This window comes from Xiphophorus couchianus, chromosome 10 (genome assembly GCF_001444195.1).
Source record: "Xiphophorus couchianus chromosome 10, X_couchianus-1.0, whole genome shotgun sequence".
NCBI classification, from domain to species: Eukaryota; Metazoa; Chordata; class Actinopteri; order Cyprinodontiformes; family Poeciliidae; genus Xiphophorus; species Xiphophorus couchianus.
The window spans coordinates 5,358,766-5,379,325 of record NC_040237.1 but is presented as its reverse complement, the minus strand read 5'-3'; the positions used below and the strand labels follow the sequence as shown (position 1 = coordinate 5,379,325).

The 20,560-nt window shown below is 39.1% G+C and overlaps 1 protein-coding gene across 29 annotated transcripts in view; it reads left to right on the top strand.

The window, feature by feature from the left end:
• The first annotated feature begins 5,205 nt into the window (after positions 1 to 5,205).
• Positions 5,206 to 20,560, top strand: part of LOC114152148 (calcium/calmodulin-dependent protein kinase type II subunit gamma) — a 58,882-nt gene continuing 43,527 nt past the window's right edge. For 20 of the 29 annotated variants that reach the window (XM_028029934.1, XM_028029919.1, XM_028029909.1 and 17 more), the window contains exon 1: positions 17,599 to 17,776. In XM_028029934.1, coding sequence (XP_027885735.1) covers positions 17,614 to 17,776 — 163 coding nt within the window. In that variant the 5' untranslated portion in view covers positions 17,599 to 17,613. Of the gene's footprint in view, positions 5,457 to 12,875; positions 12,971 to 17,598; positions 17,777 to 20,560 lie in introns of those variants that run through there. The other 9 variants (XM_028029920.1, XM_028029910.1, XM_028029913.1 and 6 more) reach the window with 5 other exon arrangements.

Here is a 20,560-nt window from a genome sequence, read left to right as displayed (position 1 = left end):
TTGATTATTGCTCTGGATATGTTTTTTTCTTCCAGTTAAGGATTAATCAAGAAATTAGTTGCCGATTATTTCAGTAATCATGATTAATCCGATTAATCATTTCAGCACTTTAAGATGCTCCTACTGAAATATGTGAGCATACATTTTTGCTCACTGGGTTTAAATGATCTGCCTTTTCTCTGAGCTTCCAGCACAACAGTTTGTTGTAGAACAGGCTGCTTCATGCTATTTTACAGACAGTGGGTGTTTTGTTTTTAAATGTGGAGCGGCATGGGAACAGTAAGTGATGGCAACATAAGTATCTGCCAGATTTTCCATTACAGAATCAGGAGGGAAGCAAACATCAGCTGGTGGCCTGCAGAGGATGACAGAGCTGCTTACAGTGCCTCAAAGTAACTTCATTTTTATTGCAGTAGATTAATATCAGATTGAAGATATTTATAAAGCTACAATTACTTAATACATTTATTTATTTATTTATTTTTTACTTGAAATCCTGCTCTTGACGCTTTGCACAACTCCCTTTTAGCAAGAGAGCATCACTTCTCTTGTAATATTTCACAAAGTTGCATGATTCCCAAAGGTTTTCCATAGGAATTAAAGAAGCTTGAGTTTGCCTTCTTTATTGATTGTATCATGTTTTAATCAATCAAATCAGTAACATTTTCTTTGTATAGCAAATTTCAACAGCAAGGCATTTCAAAGTGCTTTACATCATAACGAACACAAAAACACAAAGTCATGCAACATAGAATCAACAATCAAAACATTAAGTCAAGTGCCATCGTTAAATCTGCAATTGATTACGTTTCAAATACAACTCTAAACAGGTGAGATTTAAAGGAAGTCCGTGTTTCAGCTGTTCTACAGTTTTCTGGAAGTTTGTTCCAGATTTGTGGTACATAGAGGCTGAATGCTGCTTCTCCTCATTTGGTTCTGCTTCTGGGGTTGCAGAGCAGACCAGAACATGAAGACCTGAGGTCTGGTTATGATAAATAGGTAACTACTTATTTTAGATTTAAATCCCAGAAACAGGAAGTAGTGGATAACTAATTAAAAATCATTCTAGAAAGTATAAAATAGAATTATAGATTGTGTCAGTAAACATGGATCTCTTGAATAAAGTCAATGTGAGAATGTGCAATGACACATGCAAGAGCACTAAATTTATATTTATAACATTTGCCGTTATGTTAATGGATGCTGTATATTTGTGCCACCATCATGGTCTGGGTGCAGTAGTGCGATACAAAGAATAAACCTAACACTTGCTGAAAAAAATCACATAATTTCTCTTAAATTAAATCCTTCTCACTCCTCGTTTCCTCCTCTGCTCTTGTGTTTCTTCTGAACTGGGAAAGGCGTAGTGGTGTGTGGTCGGTGTGAGATAACAAAGGCTGAGGAGTTCACAATTATATAAGTTCTGTGGAGGCTGTGGAGGAAGAGGAGGAGAGGCAGCAGGGTTAGCACGTAGGAAAAGGAGGGCAGGAAAGGGCCAGTGTAGCCTGCGTTGCAGTGCTCATTTGTCTTGCACACTGACAAACACACACACTCTCTCTCTCTCACACACACACATGCTGGCCTCCTTTCGCTGCTCCTCATCACAGATTCAGCAAATACTGCCTCGCAATATCTGAACTTTTCACTGTTTTATGTTCCCACGCTGACAACCACGCAGAAAGATTTTCAAGTGAAATCACTATTATGCTCCTTTTTTTTCTCTCCCTCTCTCTCTCTCTCTCTCTCTTCCTCTCTCTGTCTCACTGCCAGAGCTGTTTGCTGTCCCACCTCTGGGCTGGAGTGCTGAGCAGGCAGCCACACACAAGCACACACACCCCTACACACACACACACACACACACACTCTGAGCCTCTAACTGTAACTCTCCAGCTCTATAGCTGCCTGCAGCCCCACCCGCCTGTCCTCTGACGGCCTCCCACTCATGCCACATTAAACATTTAGTGAGGCACTCTGGATCTGTGTGACACCATCTTTTAGCGCCGCCAAGCTAACAGCCCTCACTCTGTGGAAAAAAACATAGGTACACGCCTGTCAGTGGAAACTTGATATAGAGGTTGCAATGCTCCCACTGCCCCTTCCTGTCCCTCTTATTTACCTACAAGGGCACGCTCTCAGTTACGAGGTAAAATCAGATAAACCTTTAGTCATTATTCAATAGATGCATAAACTGTGTGGGGTTGTCCTTTTGCGTCACAGTTTAGCCAGGTGGATTCGAATAAAGGAAAATATCATCAAAAAGTAAATTTATTTCAATAATTCAGTACGAAAAGCGAGCTGACATACTGCAAAAATGAAAATCCAAAATGTAGTTCCTTAGAAATTTAGCTTATTTAAGATAAAGGAATGTTTATTACAGAATGCTATGCACGGCCTGGCAGACGATCACAAATACCCGCCACAAGATGTTGGCTAGTCAGAGTGCATAGAAAGTTGAGTGGAAGGAAAAATGCTTGTCTAGACGTTGGAAGATGAGCGACACCAGACCCAACAATGCAGTCGAGGTGAAGGACACTATTCCTTTCAGTCTAAATTTTTTATGAAATATTTTAATTTTGTGCAAACATAAATTTTTAATTCTGCTTAGATGTAAGCATGGCTCAAAAACAGCAGTTGTGTATAGAACTTAACAAATTTGAAGTCGCACCTATTTGGAAAACAACTCTCAAGCTTTAACATCTTGGCTGATGTCTTGAAATGTTGCTTCGATATTTCTTTTCAACGCAATTTCCTTGTGGTCCTTGTGATATCATCAGGTCATATCCAGTTATAGAGAATCATTTTCAATCCAAATTTAATTGACATTACTCCTGTTAGAGTCCAGCTCAATCCAATCATACAGTCAGATTCAGATACGTGCAGTTTAATTTAATCTAAATTGTGATAAAACACGGTCAGATTCAGTCGATTACTAAATGTCATTTGGTAAAAATACTAATTTATATTCCTGAGCAAGCATGTGGCGACAGTGGAGTGGAAACAAACAGTTTTTCAGACGTGATAAAGTGCTAAATGGACCCGAAGATATTCTACCTTCCAAGGTAGCTGCTTATGTCAAATGAAATCATCAAAAGCATCAAGCAAGTACATTAAAAATACCGATCGATGTTCCAGTTGTTAGGGATCAAAGGCAACTATTTGAAAATGAACTCAGTGTTTCAGCTGTTTTGAAAGTATTTTCCAGATTAGTGGAGAATAAAAGCTGAATGCTGCTTCTCCATGTTTGGTTCTAGTCTGGAAATGTTGATACAACAACCACAAGTCTTTAATGTATTTTAGTGCTAAGTTTTTCAGTGATTTATAAACTAACATCAGTATTTTAACGTCTATTCTCTGAGATACTTGGAGTCAGTGGAAGGACTTTAGAACTGGGGTGATGTGCTCTATCTTCCTGGTTTTAGTCAGAACACCAGCAGCTGCATCTGGAGGATCGACTTTTTAGACAGACTTGTGAAGACACTGTTGCAGTAATCAGTGCAGCTAAAGATAAATGCATGGATGGATTTCTTTAATCCTGGAAATGTTCTTCAGGTAATAGAAGGCTGACTTTGTAGCTGTCTTTATGTGGCTCTGAAGGTTCAGGTCTGAGTCCATCACTACAGCCAGATTTTGGACCTGATTGCTAATTTCCAGCTGTAATAACTGAAGCTGTGTGTTGATTCTAGATCATTACTCTTTAGATACAAAGATAATAACTTCAGTTTTGTTTCTGTTCAGATGGAGAACGTTGTGACACAGCCACAGAATTTATGTTCTAAGCATATATTCAGTGCTTGGATGGGTTCTGAAGGCATTAAAGGATTGGGTTTAGTGCAACTGAAATTGAAACATGAAAACAAGGTGAGGACGACTCAGAGTACAGATATTGGACTCTGGACTTTGTGGACTGGTGCCAGTGGAACCACCTCATGATCAACAGAACACCAAGGAGCTAATGGCAGGTTTCTGCAGGTGCAGACGCAGCCCTGCCTAGTGATTGGTTGTTCCCACGGGGAGGTAACTGGTATATATATTTAATATAGCAAGGCCTTCAAGAAAAAATAGTTTCTGTCTTTTGTGAATCTTTTTGAAAGTGCGGATGTTGTGCTCTGAAGTGGTTCTGGTGTCGATCAGTTGTTGGTCACACCTGGAACATCCCCAGTCTGGCCAACTCTGAAAATTTCTATTTTAGTCCAAATTCTGACTCTAGCATCTTGTTTTTGCAGCTAAAATCAAGACTCATTTAAATCAGGGAACATTTTTCCAATCTGTTATTGTCCATATGAATTTATTTTCCTTGTTTCATGTTTTCCGCTGACAGGAATAAGCTGCCGTGACTGAGCTGCTTCAGGGTTTGTTCAATTGTGTTTTCCAAGGTGGTATTTTGCATATCTTCGTTGGTAGAAATGGCTGTTTGAACACTGTTGTCTTTCTATCATCTCAAACCAGTCTGCATATTGTCCTCTGATCTCTGACATCAACAAAGGCTGTTAGTCCACACAATTGCTGCTTTCCTCTTCCAACCAATCACATACAAATTACCTTAATTTGCCTTTCTTTCTTTACCATTCTAGCAAACAGTTGGGACTTCACTAAGTAATATTTTCCACAGCTAGGATGGATTAAATGTGATTGGCTCTATTTGTGCAAACAGTGCTCCTAATAATGTGAATATGTTGGGAGAAAATGCATGAAGCTTAATTCGTCATAAGTTGTGTAAACAATCATGAGGAAGACCATGGTCTTCTCTATTTTTTGCCCTGAACCGTGCTTGTTTCATAACCTGTCTGTAAGTATGTGTCTGCTGCAGTGAGCTGTGTCTCCCAGGGGTTGGGTGTATCCCAGCCAGTGCAGTAAAACGCTGTTGGGATCTTCTTTGGTTTATCTGGAGCATGCATGAGCAGAGCTGGATCTCCAAATAGCCAGTCGTCTGCACCGTCTTTCCCCTTTCGGTTTTCCCCATCGAGGAATTTATTATGACTCTCTCTTTTTTATTTTTATTTTTTCTTCTAAATGACTGAAGTGAAGCAAATATTTCACAGCTACACACGCTTTCAATGACTTCATTAGAACTGGAGGCATTGGTCTCATGCTGCACGTGCCAATTCTCGCGAGAATTTCTCCCCTTTTTTTACGACACACACATACACACACATCATCATCATCACCACTCCTCCTCCTCCCCCGACCCCTCCCTTTCCGTATCTGCTCGCCTCTCTCCTCTCTTTTCAGTCTTGCTTGCCTGTCAGAAAGGTGCTCCAGTATCGGAGGCTAGGCTACCCTCCTCTCGGACCCCCCTCCCCCGTACGAGAGCCAGCCGCCGTCGAATCCCCCCCTCCCCCGCCGCCCAAGGCTAGGGCTCCCCACCCCTCTTTCTCTCTCACGGCTCCAACCATGGCGACCACCGCTACTTCCACCCGGTTCACCGACGAGTACCAGCTGTACGAGGAGCTCGGGAAGTAAGCAGCATCGTGTTTGGCTTGTCGTTTTGTCCCCCACCCCCGCAGCAGCAGCAGCAGCACCAGCAGCAGCCTCGCTTGAACATTATTTCTGTTTAGCCAGCTTGGCAGGTGATATCTGGCTCAAAATGCGCATTGGGCGAGTTTTGGCGATTTGTTTGTGTGTTTTAGAGCCGGGGTGCTTATTGTCGTGGGCTAAAACAGCCGCTCGCTGTCGGCTAACTGAACTAGCATCTCCCGCAGTAACGGACGTGCTACAATGGCTGATATTGATAAACTAGCCTTGTTAGCCCGCTACTGTTTCCCCTATAAAGACGAGATAACTGCACAGAGGATGGTGCAGTGACAGCTGTTCGCCCTTCCGTGTTCGCCAGCCGGTATTTTCTGGTCTGCTGGAGCCGCCAGCGGGGCCCCGAGAGACTCCAGAGTCGCAGCCCTCTGACATTTAACCGGCCCGCTTAAGTCCGCCACAGTGTGACAGCTCCGTGCGGGCTCGGTGTACCTGCGGCTAACTAGGCCGGCCACTGTTGATAGCTTCCCCCCTAGAATGATTTCTGTAACCCCGTTGAGTTTGGCTACGTTCTCTGAATTTTTAGATCAGGAAGTTATTCGTTGCTGGATTCGCGGGGTTGTGCTTGCAGTGAAATGATGTCGGTACACCGACCGACACCGACCTGACCATCAGTTGTCAATAAAAGCTTTCTCCTTATGGATCTGTCATACAGCTGCTTGCCCGCTGTTGTGGCTCTTTACCGGGTAGGAGGTAGGGGTGTGTTTTCTCGGTATTGTGACGACTGTAACACAGAATTATGTGACCCAAATACTTACCCAATTGGGAATTTTATTACCACTTGTAAATGTGTAATCGAACTTTGTCCTACAGACCTCTCACCCTTAAGGGGGCTTTATTACTGTTTGTCACTATTTTTAAAATCAAAATACAAGATGCATTGAATTTGACAGGAGTAATTACTTGTATGCAGCAGCTACTGTCAAGCATCTTTTTTTTTATGATTAACCTGATGACAAATTGTATTTTTATTCTTAATAATTTCATGTTTTTCAAGGTATTGTTTGATTTTTGGGGTAACATTTTATATTCTATATGCCACAAAATAAATGTAAACAAAGATTTGCGACTCTTGGCTAAATTAAAACACATCACTTCATAAAAAGTTTATCAGACTGATTATAATTACGGTTGAGGCAATCAATTACAACTTTAATCTAAAGTGATCCAAGTTGGCAAAGTTTTCAAAGTGTTGCATGTCAAAAGTACATCATCTGAAAGAGCATTAAGGTTTTCACTTGATTCCAACATTATCTATGTTGGTTAAATTAAATTTTTTTAAATGCTGAAATTTTGCAGTGATTTAGGTCCTTTAATTTACATTGTTCTTTTTTTGTTGAACAACTTGCAATTTTTATTAGTAGCTTAGTGATTAAATGGCTGGTAATTTATGTGCAGCATTACGCTTCTTGTTCAAAAATCAGATTTTCCTCATTAAAATATCAACAGAGGAACATTTTGTCTTGAAACAAAATATTCAGGTTATTTTCTTTTTTAAAAGTAAACCTTACCGCTAAATCCGGAAATACTGACATGAAATGGTTAAAAAAACAGGAAATCTGTTAATTATTTAGTCTAATTAGTAGGGATGCTCTGATCACCACCAATCAATCATTATCGGTCACCTGGATTGGCGGTTAATTTTTCATGTTATGTATAAATGATACTATGTGATCTGGCAAAGTTGAAAAATGATCTGGCAATAAATTCACCTAATTTAGACATAGAACATGCAAAATACTTGCAGGCCCAATACAGCAGCTATTCTGTCAAAACGACAACTGAAAAACCTGCAATTAGTTAAATAATATTTAACATTAAGGTTCTCAGTACCATAAATTATACATGAGTCAAATAAATATCACAAATAAATAATGTCAGGAAAAAGGGGAAACATTCATTTAATGTTAAATGCAGGTTGCATGAAAATAAACAATCCTGAATTACTAAATCAAAACTTTCTGAGAGCATGGCTAATTGTTCTGTACTGGTTCTGATTGGCCAGCTGATTAATGCTGGTTCTGATTGGCGTAGTAATTCTGCAGAACACAGGGAGGAAACAGAGGAGATCGATTCTTTCCCCAAGAGATTATCTGTCTCATGTTAGTACATAGCGAACGTTTTATGTAAAATATATATCTTTTCTTTTTTGTTTAAGTTACATGCTGCAGCTTTAAGCAGACGTTCAGTGTGAGAGTTCTCTGCCGGCTGGAGCAGAAACGCCCTGCCTACTACCAGTAGCACCTAGCGGCGGTCCAGAAGCAAGAGCAGAACCCAGGATTTCACACCGCCTGCTCGAAGACTTAAATTATTTTTCGGGTTATTTGTTTAGCTTTCTGATCGTCATGCTGATCCGTGCGAGTGTTGGTAGTTGTGCGCTGCTGTAGCGGCAGAGTGATCGCTCGGGATGTCTTTTTTACCTGCAGTGAGCCTTGAAATAGCCAAAATCTGTCAAAGTTTGGCTAATATTGTTTTTTAAATTGTTTTTTTGACGTGCTTCACCCCCGAGGTATTTTTCCCCGTTCACTCTCAGAGCGTTATAGTTCTACACAACATCGCTTAGGATTTGCGATTCCGCAGTGTGAAGGAACATAAGCTGAGCGAAGTGAGATACTGGTGATCGGTTTTAGTGATCGACAGCATTAGACAGTGATCGGCGATCACGATCACATACATTTTCACGGAAATCGGCTGATTATGTTCGGTGGCCGATTTATTGGCACACTTCTACTAACAATGTGCTCATGTTTAAAGTAAGTTGTTCTTTTTGGAACATGCATTTGGTTGATTTCAGATTATTCAAGCAAGGTTTTGTCAGACTACAACTTAAATAAACTCGTAATGTTCTGTAAAAAGTAATTTATTTTTAAATGCATAAATAAGGCATCATTAGAAATTCTTGAAACTGCATAATAGCGATTTAATAAGTAGTATTTGAGGCAAAAGCACAGCTAGCGGCAAAATGACAATGAAGTGATTACAGAGCAGTTAGCAGCTGAAGACTTGCTTTTTGTAACTAAATTTTTTACAGACCTACAATGGACTCGTCGTGTTTAATTTTTAAATACAAGAGACACAGAAGTAATAAACTTGGTGTGTTTTAACATTCTAATATACATTGAAATGTAAGATTGTGGGTTCACAAAGTGAGATTTTAGATATTTTATAAACAACTAAAATTCTTAAAAGAAATGTTGCTTTCACAAAGAAAAGCTCCCCAACTTTGAAAGAATTACATAATTGACACCAGATTTGACTTGTTTATTCCAGTTTGCATTATTGTCATGTAGAATAAAGGTTTCACAAATCTGTGTGTTTGTAAACCAGTGTAGAATTATCCAGTCCAGATTCAACCAGATCAAATTTAGTAGATTTGTAACTAGAGATCATCAAATGCAGTCCATTTTCATCAAATAAACCCCTGCTTATTATTTCTTTAGCTTAGCGCTCATAGACTACAAGAAAATGAAATGCCTACTTATCATTTTATGCTTCTTAGGAATCGTTTGTGTATTGTCTGATGCGTTGTTTTTTTAAGTGTTGGAGGTTTCTTTAATGGCTTTGCGTTTGGTGTTGTCCATCCTGATGAGCAGTTTGTGAGCAGACTGTCAACAACTGCTTTCTGTCTGAAACGTAGACTTTGTCAAACTTGAAGCATTGGCGTTCATATTCTGGACTTTTGTGAGACAATTTTCTCTTCAGCAAGAAAATGTCAGGGAATGTTGAGATTAGAGCTGCAAAGTATGTTGAATTGCAAAAACACCTAAAGCTGCAATATTTGATAGCATATTGTATTTTAAGTTGCATATATGCAAATTCTCCATCTCAGTAATGTGTCTGGCCTGTTAGATGGGCATTCACTACCCTCTATGCTCACACTTAATGTGTGTTTGCAGTGCCTGATGCTAAAACTAATAAAACTGTGATTAAATTAAGCCAGTAATGTAAATTGACAGTGCTCATGGGTGCTGGTCATTTTAATTTAATAAATTTTAGCATGTAACAAGAAGCCACAGAGTTATTTATTTGGTGCAATTTTCACCTCCATAGATGCCCACTTGTTATTTAAACACCGTCCAACTCACAATTTTTACGTCAGTGAGCCTCAGAACGAGGCCGTCATAAAGCAGAATTGGCGAGGAATTGCAAAATGGGACGTGGTGTAAACTATGCTCCATTAAAAACTAACTGCTGGTATTTGCTGGTTCTGCGCTCTCAGGCTCTTTATGTTGCATTTGTGGCCCAAACACGAAGCCTTGTTGTGAAACTAGCCTGTGGATAAAGTTGTCCAAGATGAGAGTGAAAGGACACAGTGTTGGGAAAGAATTAAAGATATTGTGCTACGTTCAGTAATCAGGTTTAACTGTAGAAAATTGTGAATGATGAAAAGCTTAACATCCCAAGATAGCTGAGAGATTACTAACTTTGTAAAATCTGTCTTATCTTGGGCATAATGGCATGTTAAACATTTTTATTGCTAATAAAAGAAGTCTAATTGACCAATATTGTCCATAACTTTGGAATACTGTCTTATTTTTTGACAACTATTGAGAAATTTGACAATAGATTGGTGTTTTTCACTAGGCTTCCTTAGACAAGAGAGATAAAAATCCTTAATGATACAATAATCACAATTTGTTAGAGAGAATTGATAATTATTAGTTCTTTTCCTTCATGAACTCACATTAAGCTGGTGATGACTTGTTTATTTCAGTCTGCCTCAATACTTGCAGTGCAGCCATTGTTCCCTAAGCGAGGCACGCTCTACATGCCTGTTATGTCTGAAAAGAGCTTTTCAGTAATGCTTCATCTGGTCACCAGGAATATTACAGAAATTTTAAAGCATCAAATGTATTACCATTCAGGATTTTCCCCATTATAAGCCTGGCGGGTCACCAGGCTTTACTTGTGCCCCCACCAGGCTTAGCATTGCTTATTTATTTATTTCTGTTTTTTTAATGTTTGCATTTTTTTTAAGAGTTTATAGTTGGTGTTCAGATATTAATTTTCCAATTTTCAAAATAACTTTCTCCAAAGTACTGTCTCAAGTATGACTATGGATGGTGCTCATTGTTTTGTTAAAAATCAGGAAAAAAAAACCAAAACACATAATTATCAAGTGATATTTTAAAATTTCTTGTCATCTTTGAACACTTTTTTAACTCAAAAATGCGGCGGGCCGCTGGATGAATTGACTGCTGAGCACCCAACCACTGGGCTAGGCATGTTTTCTAGGGGAAACCTTGCCATTGGATATATTTTGGACACGGTTTATATTTTTATCCAGTTAAGAAAGACTAACCATTAAGAAAAAGGAAACAAAGGGACAACGAGAGCATCAGATTTTTATTTATAAGTTGATGTGGACGTAGCATTTTCTCACAGTGTGTGGTATTCAGCACTAATTAAGATGATGTTGGTTGGCGTTTGCAAAACAGCCAATCCAGAAGCACCATTTATTTTCCTTGGTGCTGATTGGCTGAATTTCCATAAGCGGTAACAAGGAAGATTGTTGAAATTAGGAAGTCTCAAGTATTTGCTGATTTTCGCTATTCATGTGAGGCTAAATCACAGTTTCTAATACAATTTCTTTTTTCAGTTGATAATTATTTATGATGCAATCCCTATTTATTAAGAGGTTTGCTGATTAAAGGAAGTGATTCTCACTAACCAGGATGTTTGTACTTTCCAGTCTAAAGTTCCTACATTTTAGGACAAAGTGAAACTTTGCCTGTAATTAACAATACTAGTACATTTTGAAGAGCCAATGATCCAGTGATCAGTTGGTCTGAAATGCAATCAAAATAATTAACAAAATGGAATCATTTCAGAAACTGTAAATTCTTGGGTCTTTCGTCAGTATCCTAATAAAAATCGTACAGGTGACGCCGTGCGTATACCAGTGAATGGCATCTACTTTTTGATCGTTGCCTCTATGACATTGCAGTGCTACAGCTACTCAACTACTATGTCTTGAAACTACAAAGTATCATTCATATTACTAAAGGCTCACATGTCAATTGTTGGACTGCAGTTTTTCTTTATACAATTTTGTTTTAAAGAATTGAAGCCTAATTCTATACGGAAAATATTTCCTTTTCAGTTTCTTTAAAGAATTTGCATATCTTAATACCAATTTCTGGCTTGCTTTGAGGTCTGAAAAGCAGGTTCCAACATGGGCTGATTCAGATTTTTTTTTGTTTGTTTAGTATTTCCAGTATTTCATCGGCCAGTCATCAGCCAGAGCCAGTCAAAGGGAAAATCGGCCTATAATAATCTCTGGTTGTCTGATTGGTGCATCTCCAGATGACTTGGGAGGAGATGATGATAATTGATGCAAAAAGTTTAATTTCAAGTTGCCAAAACTCTTTCCAGGTCACAAAATCTAAATGCTGACAGACTTTCAAACAATAAAAAGCAAATCAGGCTACTAGTCTGAGGTGTCTCCCATTTTCTTTTACCTAAATCATCAGCAGCAACAGCAGCAGCCGGAGGAGGAGGACATTGCTCCTATAAAGATATACTGTCCTTAATTTGCAGCTGCCATTTCCAGTCTGCCCCTGTAATTGAGATAAATCAATGGCACCAATAGCGCAGCCGGTGTACACACCTACACATCGTCCAAAGTGGATCTGGCCTCCTCTGGCCTCTGATTCTCCCCTGGACTTGACTCTGCTTTTGTCTCAGCGACCATTATGTTAATGCATTTTGAATTTTTTTTTTTTTGGCTCTGTCGCAGTCTATTACTATCGAGGGACTGACTTGTACTTGTGTCACCTGCCACCTCTCATTTGCTGTTAAATAATTGAAGATCCGGGCAGAGTGCAGCAGAAAGTTGCAGTGGGTCGCTCGTCGTTAGGAATAATGAAAGTTGCCTTCATATGACAGGAAAGCTAGAAAATGTGCTGATAACACAGGCTGCTGTAATTATATTTTCCAAAATACATGCAGATCTTTTTCTGGGCCAAAGTGAAATTCTAGCTTTTGTGTTTGAGCATATTTATACCCGTATTATGTTTGCTTTTGAAAACTAATTTTAAAGTTTTGGGGGGTTTTTCCCCTTCCTCTAGTTAGTTTTTTAAAATGTTGAAAGAATTGCAGCCGATCTTAACAAATGTGATATTATTGTTGATTTATCTCACCATTTCATCTCCTCTACTCTGATGCCCTGATGGCAATGACTGTAAAAAAAAAAGGTGTTTGTGTGAGCATGCGAGGGGGAACATTCAAAAACAAACCACTGTGACTAGGCTAGAGCGCCGCTTCAAATGTCACACTTTGTTGAACGTGTGAGGGGAGCGCATTTGAAAAGGAACTAATCTTTGGCTGTTTGTGCCCTTTGTTCGTAGGGGAGCTTTTTCAGTGGTGCGTAGGTGTGTAAAGAAGTCATCAGGACAGGAGTATGCTGCAAAAATCATCAACACTAAGAAGCTTTCTGCAAGAGGTATGGTATCCCTCCAAACACACACACTCTCACACAAATAATGTGCATGCTTGATTTGATTTGTTGGCTTTAAATGTTAAGAATTTGTTTTGTTAAATAAATGACTGCTCATTTAAAAAACAAAAATAAACAAAAGTGAAAGTGTCTTTACAGGTACACCTACATAAATTAGAATATCATTTATTTATTTCAGAGATTCAATTTGAAAAGTGAAACTCATACATTATCCATTGCACAGAGTGATATATTTCAAATGTTGGTTTTGGTTATTATGGCAAAAAATCTGTTTCTCATGAATTAGAATATGTTTCAAGTCTATTAAAAAATGAGGAATTTTTAAGAGAGACCACATACTCAAAAATGTCAGTTCAGTATATTGTTAAGGCTCCTTTTGTTTGCATTATGGCATCTTGACGGTGTGGCATGTAGGTAATCAGCCTGTGGCTTTGCTGAGGTGTTAAGGAAGCCCGGGTTGCTTTTACAGCAGCCTTCAGCTTGGCTGTGTTGTTGGGTCAGATACCATGCTCATTAATCCAGGTATTGGTACTTTTAACAGCGTTGACCGGAGCCAAGTCCTGCTGGAAAATGAAATCAGCATCTCTATAAAGCTCGTCAGCAGAGAGAAGGATGAAGTGCTCTAAGATTTCCTGATAAACGGCTGCGCTGACGTGTAACTTTATAAAGCACAGTTGACCAACACGAGCCGATGACACAGCTCTCCAAATCATTACCGTCTGTGGAAACTTCAACCTGGATTCTGTGCCTCTTCACTCCTTCTCCAGACTCATTTGGTTTCCAAATGAAATGCAAACACAAGGAATGTGACAGTTGTAGGCCAAGTCTTGGATCCGTCGTATGCGTGTCCTGACTCATGAAGCACCGTCTCCAGGCTCAATTTTTTCCCCCACAGTTTTCTAAAGGCTGCAGTCATCTGTTATTTTGCACTAGGCCTGAAACAATACATCAGATTAATCGTGATAATACACAACTAATTTAGTAATCGATTAATTAACAGGAGCGTAAAGACTAAAAAAAGGCCATTTCTGCTGGATATTAAGAGCAGAAATTAAGCCAAAACTGTACAAGAAATATAAACATTTTGTATTTTAGACCATAGGAAAAACTTGGTTTGTATATATTATATCCAGAACTGGTTGCAAAATATGAGCTTCACCTGGTTCAAATTCTGTTGAAAAAATACTCTTTCCTATTAAGCACCTTTTGCTATCAATTATTAACTTGTTAATCCAAAAAATAGTCAACAGATTAGCCTGTATTGATAAGCCGAGCAGGAAATGGCTGAGCTTTTGATATATTGAAGTTTATAAGCATTTTCTAACTGCAGACGGATTCCTTGTTACATACTAAAGGAATGCTGTTATTACATTGTTAGGCAATAAAATGTTTAATTGAATTATTTGCATTTATTGTGTTTCCAATATTGTATAAAAAGGCTTAAATTAAAAGTCTACGGAATGTGCCAATTAATCGTCAGAATAATCAAAAGCTTAATCTATTACTAAAATAATTGTTTGTAGCTCAGTTTTGCACCATTTTTATTATTTCATGTTTTCCTTCAGCTCAACTTTCCACTGATATGCTTGTACACCTTGTGAACAGGCAGCTTCTTCAGGAGCGACCTTTTCTGGCTTATCCTCCTAATGGAGGGAATAAGTGTCTGCCTGCTGGACAACTGTAGAGCCAGCAGTCTTCCTCTTGGTTGTGTAGGCCGTAACGCAACATTTCTCAACATTTCAAATATCGCTGGCCAATAAATTGTCCCAGTAATTATTGTGATAAATGATAACATTGCTTTGAGGTCAATTTTAAGTGATATATTGATAATAATAATGCTAGCTTGCCCTTTCAAAGAACAATAAACTATGATTTTTGTAAATAACATTTAACACTAGAACCAGAAGATGTTTTAAATATACAAAATAAAACGGAAATAAAAACCACTTACTACTGAAACCATAAATAAAATGGATTATAATGTCTTCGTAAACAAAATTTTCCTTACAAAAACATTAACCAGAATGGAACATATCAAGCTCATTTGAATTAATTATGCAATTAATTAATTGTTTATTGCGACAGGCTTATTTTTAAGATGCACCTGATCTAAACACTTTTACATTCAATTATTTTATGAGTGTCCAAGTGATGCTAATTTAATAGTATAATGAAGTGATTGCTACTTTGTCCACTTTAACAGATTTCATGCAGTTTGTAGTGGCAGCTGTCGGCTTAATGGCAAAATCACAGCAGTTGTAACAGCAGAGGAAATATTTTATTAAGTTGTTGTCTGTCAAGTCTTATCAGCAACTTTTTAATCGTTTATTGATGCTCTTTATAAACGCCTAATTGAATAAGTTGCTGTAGCTGCTCCAGTATGCAATTGCACCACTGTTGTACAATTCATCGATCCAGGCTCATCGAGATCCAAACATAAATGACGAGACATAAAGATTTTCAGGTGTCTGTGAGAAGATTTCTCTTTTCACATTGTCCTGTGTGTATTGTACATGCATGTGGAGTTCACCGACATCTGTTGTGGTTCGTAATGATGATGAAATATCTCACTGCGTTCTTCTGTTTTGTATATGGCAAATTAAAGACCCAGATCTCCTCGTAGTTTTCACACACACCTGGGCCTCTTTGTTCTTCTTTCCTGCCTCCTCTCATTAGCTTCTCACCTCTGCCTCATTGCCCGTCTCTGGTCTTTCTGAGCAGGGAGATTGGTTTGTATTGAGGCTAATCCACTTATCCTCAATGTATCTTCATCAACCACTAAGACCCCACAGAATCCATAGGCGCCTCCCTGTTTGCCCTGTTGTTGACTGTGATGGTATTTGTCTGCATGAAGTAGACGAAGAGAGCACAGAGTGATGCTAATAGTGCATGTCTGTTTGGTGCGAGCTTGTAATGCTATTATTGCTCTATCCGTACCATCAAGTGTCCACATAGTGTAGCTTCTAGTATTAATGTCCCAGCCATGAAAAGTAAGAGCTCAGCAGAAAGCTGTGGGCTCTTTGCAGAGGCAGAAAGTAAAGAGGAGGTGTGTGTGTCTGCTTATAGAAGAGGATAAATTTTAAAAGCATAGTTCAGTGATGCCGCTCTCCAAAGAAGCATGATAAAGTGAAACGTAATAATAAGTGATAGAATCTGTAGATTTAGTTTTGTAGATGGGCAGCTTTACAGACTGATACATGCAAACAAAAACATTCTGCCTGGGAGGATTTGGGTAATTTTTTTACCCTTATGAGGCGAGTGTGGCCTGTTGCTTGGCCTGGTGGGTAAGTCTGTCAAAGCTCTAGTAAACACTGCAGTAATCTGAGGAAGGGGGAGGGGAAAGGAGGTAAGGAAGGGAGGAAACCAAAGAAAAGGTGTGACGGGAAAACATCTTAATGGAGTTTATGCTGCCTAGGACTGGACTAACCACTAGTACAAAGTAAGATTTGAAGCAATTGTGTCAAGCATTAAATGTCTAATTGCTGTTGTTTATAACAGAAAAGTACGTTGTCATGTAGCTGCTAAAATATGTATATGTTACAGGGTTTCACGCCATTGTATTATAAGCCTGGCGGGCCACCAGGCTTTACTTGTGTCCTCACCAGGCTTAGCATAGCTTATTTATTTAAGTTTTCTATTAATATTTGCATTTTTTAAGACTTTATAGTTGGTGTTGAGATATTAATCTTCCAATAACACATACTTATCAAGTGATATTTTCAAATTTCCTGTCAACTTGAAACATTTTTTTAACTCAAAACACGAAGGGCCGCTGGATGAATGACTACCGAGCGCCCAGCCACCAGGCTTAGCAAGTTTTCTGGGGAAACCTTGTGATATGACTTTTTGTTTTGATTTTCACAAATGGACCTACAAAAATATAGAATAAGTATCAGCAAGTTTAATAATTGTTTTAGGCTTTATTGTGCAGAATGATGTCTCTTATGCCATTCTGCCCTTGGAGTACTACTGGGAGCATACAAGGGCAACGACATACTCATACCTGTCAAGTCTCCCGTTTTGGCCGGGAAACTACCATACGTTATCCCTCTGTCCCTGCGTGTTCCAGAGTTAGGATTTTCCCATAAATTCCAATATTAGAGTAATTACGCCTTGTTACAACTATTTAATCCATTGTTAACATGTCGTAGCGTGCTTTTCTGAGCCGCCTTTAAATGCAACATGAGCGCCGGTTTTACACCTGTGACGGAGACACGCTGCTGCTGTGCAGAGCTGCACAGGTGTGTCTGAGAATCATGGTAGCAAACCAGCAAAAGGCCAAAAACATATTTGCATGTTTTTTCCCTTCCAGCTAAAAGACAGAGTTGATTAATGCTGTTCGATGCAGATAATGTTAGATAAATGATGATTAGCTAATGCCAATATATCACATTAAGCTTGTTAAGAATAGGCTACTCATTTTGTTGTTCTCTCTGTGAAAAAGTGGGCAGTACTAGTTACATTTACTTGAGTAACTTTTTGGGAAAAAATGCACTTATAAGAGTAGTTTTGCTGCACTGTGCTTCTTTCTTAATATTTTTGTTGCTACTCTTGAGTAGATTGATTTTGCATTTAAAGAAATATTCTTCAGGGATTAGAAAAATTAGATTCTTAGATTTCTGTAAGGTATGAGCGAATATTTATGCAAAGTTAAGCATAATTACTCAACATTTACTTATGTTACCCAACCCACCTCCCTCCCCACCTCCCCACCCTCAGCCCCACGCAAAACCCCCGCTCCGACAGCAGCAGGGGACGGTTTCCCGAATCCTCAAGTCCAAAACTTGACAGGTATGCATACTAGAAAATCTTAAGATTTAGGTAAGTTTTTTTTTATTCACTTATTTTTCTCATCTATTACACTGGCTCCAGTTTTCCATGCAAAAACTTAAACAGTCCTTTGCGATATCAATACTGCACACACTATTATTTGTAAAATTTGTGATGCTGTATATTAATACAGTGCTATTAGATGGATAATTAACCAGGTAACCAATACTCAGTAAGGCTCTGGTATTTATATGATGATCAATTGGGACTAAGGGGAGCAAAATGTTGCGATTACTAAACATGTCAGCAACCTTGACACAATTCTCTTCTTCCACCAGAAATATTCACATCTAAATATATTGAGTTCATGTCAAATAATTGGTTGATTGGCTTGTTTTTCTGTCTTAAATAAAAGTAATATCTTGTTATAAAATGTTGTTTTGTGTCTTTGTAGTCCATGAAAATGTGGCATTTTAACTGGAAGTTATCAAATCATGAGAATTATGAACTGGCCCCTGCCTAGATGTACATTAGTTACTTTTACATGGCGGCACTAAAAAGCGTAGGTGTAATGTGAGCATCTGAGCAGAATGAATGCTCTAATTCAGTTGTTGAAGTGACACTGGAAACTGGGCCCTTGCTGCATTGTCTGCAGCAACTGTGTGCCGAGGCAGAGAGAGGGGGTGAGAACGAACATTTATTTTATCGCACAACCTCAGTTTCTTGTCCTAAAGTTACCACTCTTATGCTGTTTAGTTGCTTTACTGGAAAGCATCATAGTGATTCTCATTACTTTTGAGTTGTTTCAATCTTCAGCTCATGTCAAATTCTCTTCATCCAATTTTTATTAGTGGTCTTTGTATCTGAGTACATCTCTGATTTGTGTAGCCATTAGGTCCTTAGTGTTTATTAATAGTGTCAGCAGAGAGTCGACAAAATGTGCCTGATACTAGACACTTTCTTTTGTAGGATAAACTGATGAATGCATGATTTCATGGCATAAAAATTCAGCCTGCCTCTGTTACACCACTGACTCGCTAGGCGAGGTCGTCACAGACCCACATCGCCTGACTTTCATTTAGACAAGCCAGCTTTGTGGGTGGGGGGAGTGATGAAGAATGGTTTGTGAAACTAGCCTTCAGCAAGGTTTACAAATATAACAAGACTTAAAAATCAGGCCTGACAAGAAGAGTAACGAGGTGAGATGTAGAATTAAAATTTTTAGGCGTTAACAGATTTACAGTTTTGATGCTATAATTGAGACAATCGATTGGTGCATCACCAATAAAAATAAAATTTTTGTTGAGTGGAGATATTTGCATTGTAATGATTTTTTTTCTGTCTTTAATGTTAGCACCTTGAAGCAGTACTTCTCTTTAACCTGGTGCACACAAATCAAACGTAGATGCATGTATTTTTTAGGCAAATCAGAACCCATGCAGCTATTTTTAGAGAGAATGCCAAACCTCGTCCCTGAATGACTGCCACATTATTAGCATCGAGTTTCCTCAGCTGTTTTGACAGCATTTCCTCGTCCTAACAGCTTGGATCAAACTCACCCAAAACAGACTGAGCTGAATTCACGAGCCTTCAGTTGAACTGTCAACTTTGTGTGGCTGATAAAGGGGTGTATATGCATGTGTGCGACTATGTGGGGTAGTCTCCATCCTTCGCAGCTAATGTAAGACGGCTTTGGGCCTGCCCCGTGGCAAAGCAGATGGCCAATTAGAGAGCAGCAGGAAGTGCCCGTAATTACCCTCCAGCCCTCTCTTTCCTGCCTTCCTTTACCACCCTCTTTCTCTCTCTCTTTCTCACACACCAACAAATAAGAAGATTGAATGAATTAGTGCTGCAGTGACACTGCACTGTGGTAGACAGTTTTACAAATGCGCGCGCACGCACAGGAGAACTGTGATCCTCTTCCAGCAAATGGACGCTCCACGTAATCCTCTCTCTATCTCTTTCTCTGCCTGTCTCTCCATCCTGCTTCACCAGTGTAATTAGGAGGTGGTTCAGGTCTCTCTGTCATTCAGTCGCTTCCTCACAGTTGAGGGAAATGCACACCTACATGAAGGTTAGTTGAAGGTACTTGAAGATCATTCTTGGAACTCCTGTCTTCAACTTTAAACTCACTTTATCAACAAGTTGAGAAGTGTTTAAACTGCACGGGCGGTAAGATAAGTGATGGGTGATGGTTTTGCTGCAGCATGTGAATTTTATCTGGGGTTGCTGCTGCTCTGGGGAAATGAATGCAAATCTTAGCCAGCCGGCCTCTGTGTCATGTAATCGCCATGGAGCTGTGTGGAGTTAGTTGGCTTAACCACAGTGATAAAACACGCACATCTACACACATCGACTTATAGTGCGTCCTCCTCACACTTGCGCCACCTGACTCATGACCTCAGCTCCTTCATTGGGGTTTTGTTTTTGCGGTTTCTGCATCCCATAGAGATTAGCCGGTTGAGGAGTGTCGGCTGATTTACAAACCAACAACTCTAAAACACACACTCTCTTAGAGCTGCTGTGGGATTTGGTTAAATCCTCAAACAAGGATGTACGGTAGGTCTGGACATGAACTGAGTGTTTTTCTTGTGAGGATCTCCTCCCAGCCTGAGAAGTAAATACAGCAGAGTTTGTCTAATGGGTTTCATAGGAACCCCTTCTGTATATGTGTACATTGAAATGCAAATGCTCACATCTTCTTCAACACAGAGGCTTATTTTACGACTAGAGGGTACACCGATCAAAGATTTCGTTGCAGATTTCTGATCCGTGTTTTCTGGAATAATCTGATGACCTACCAAG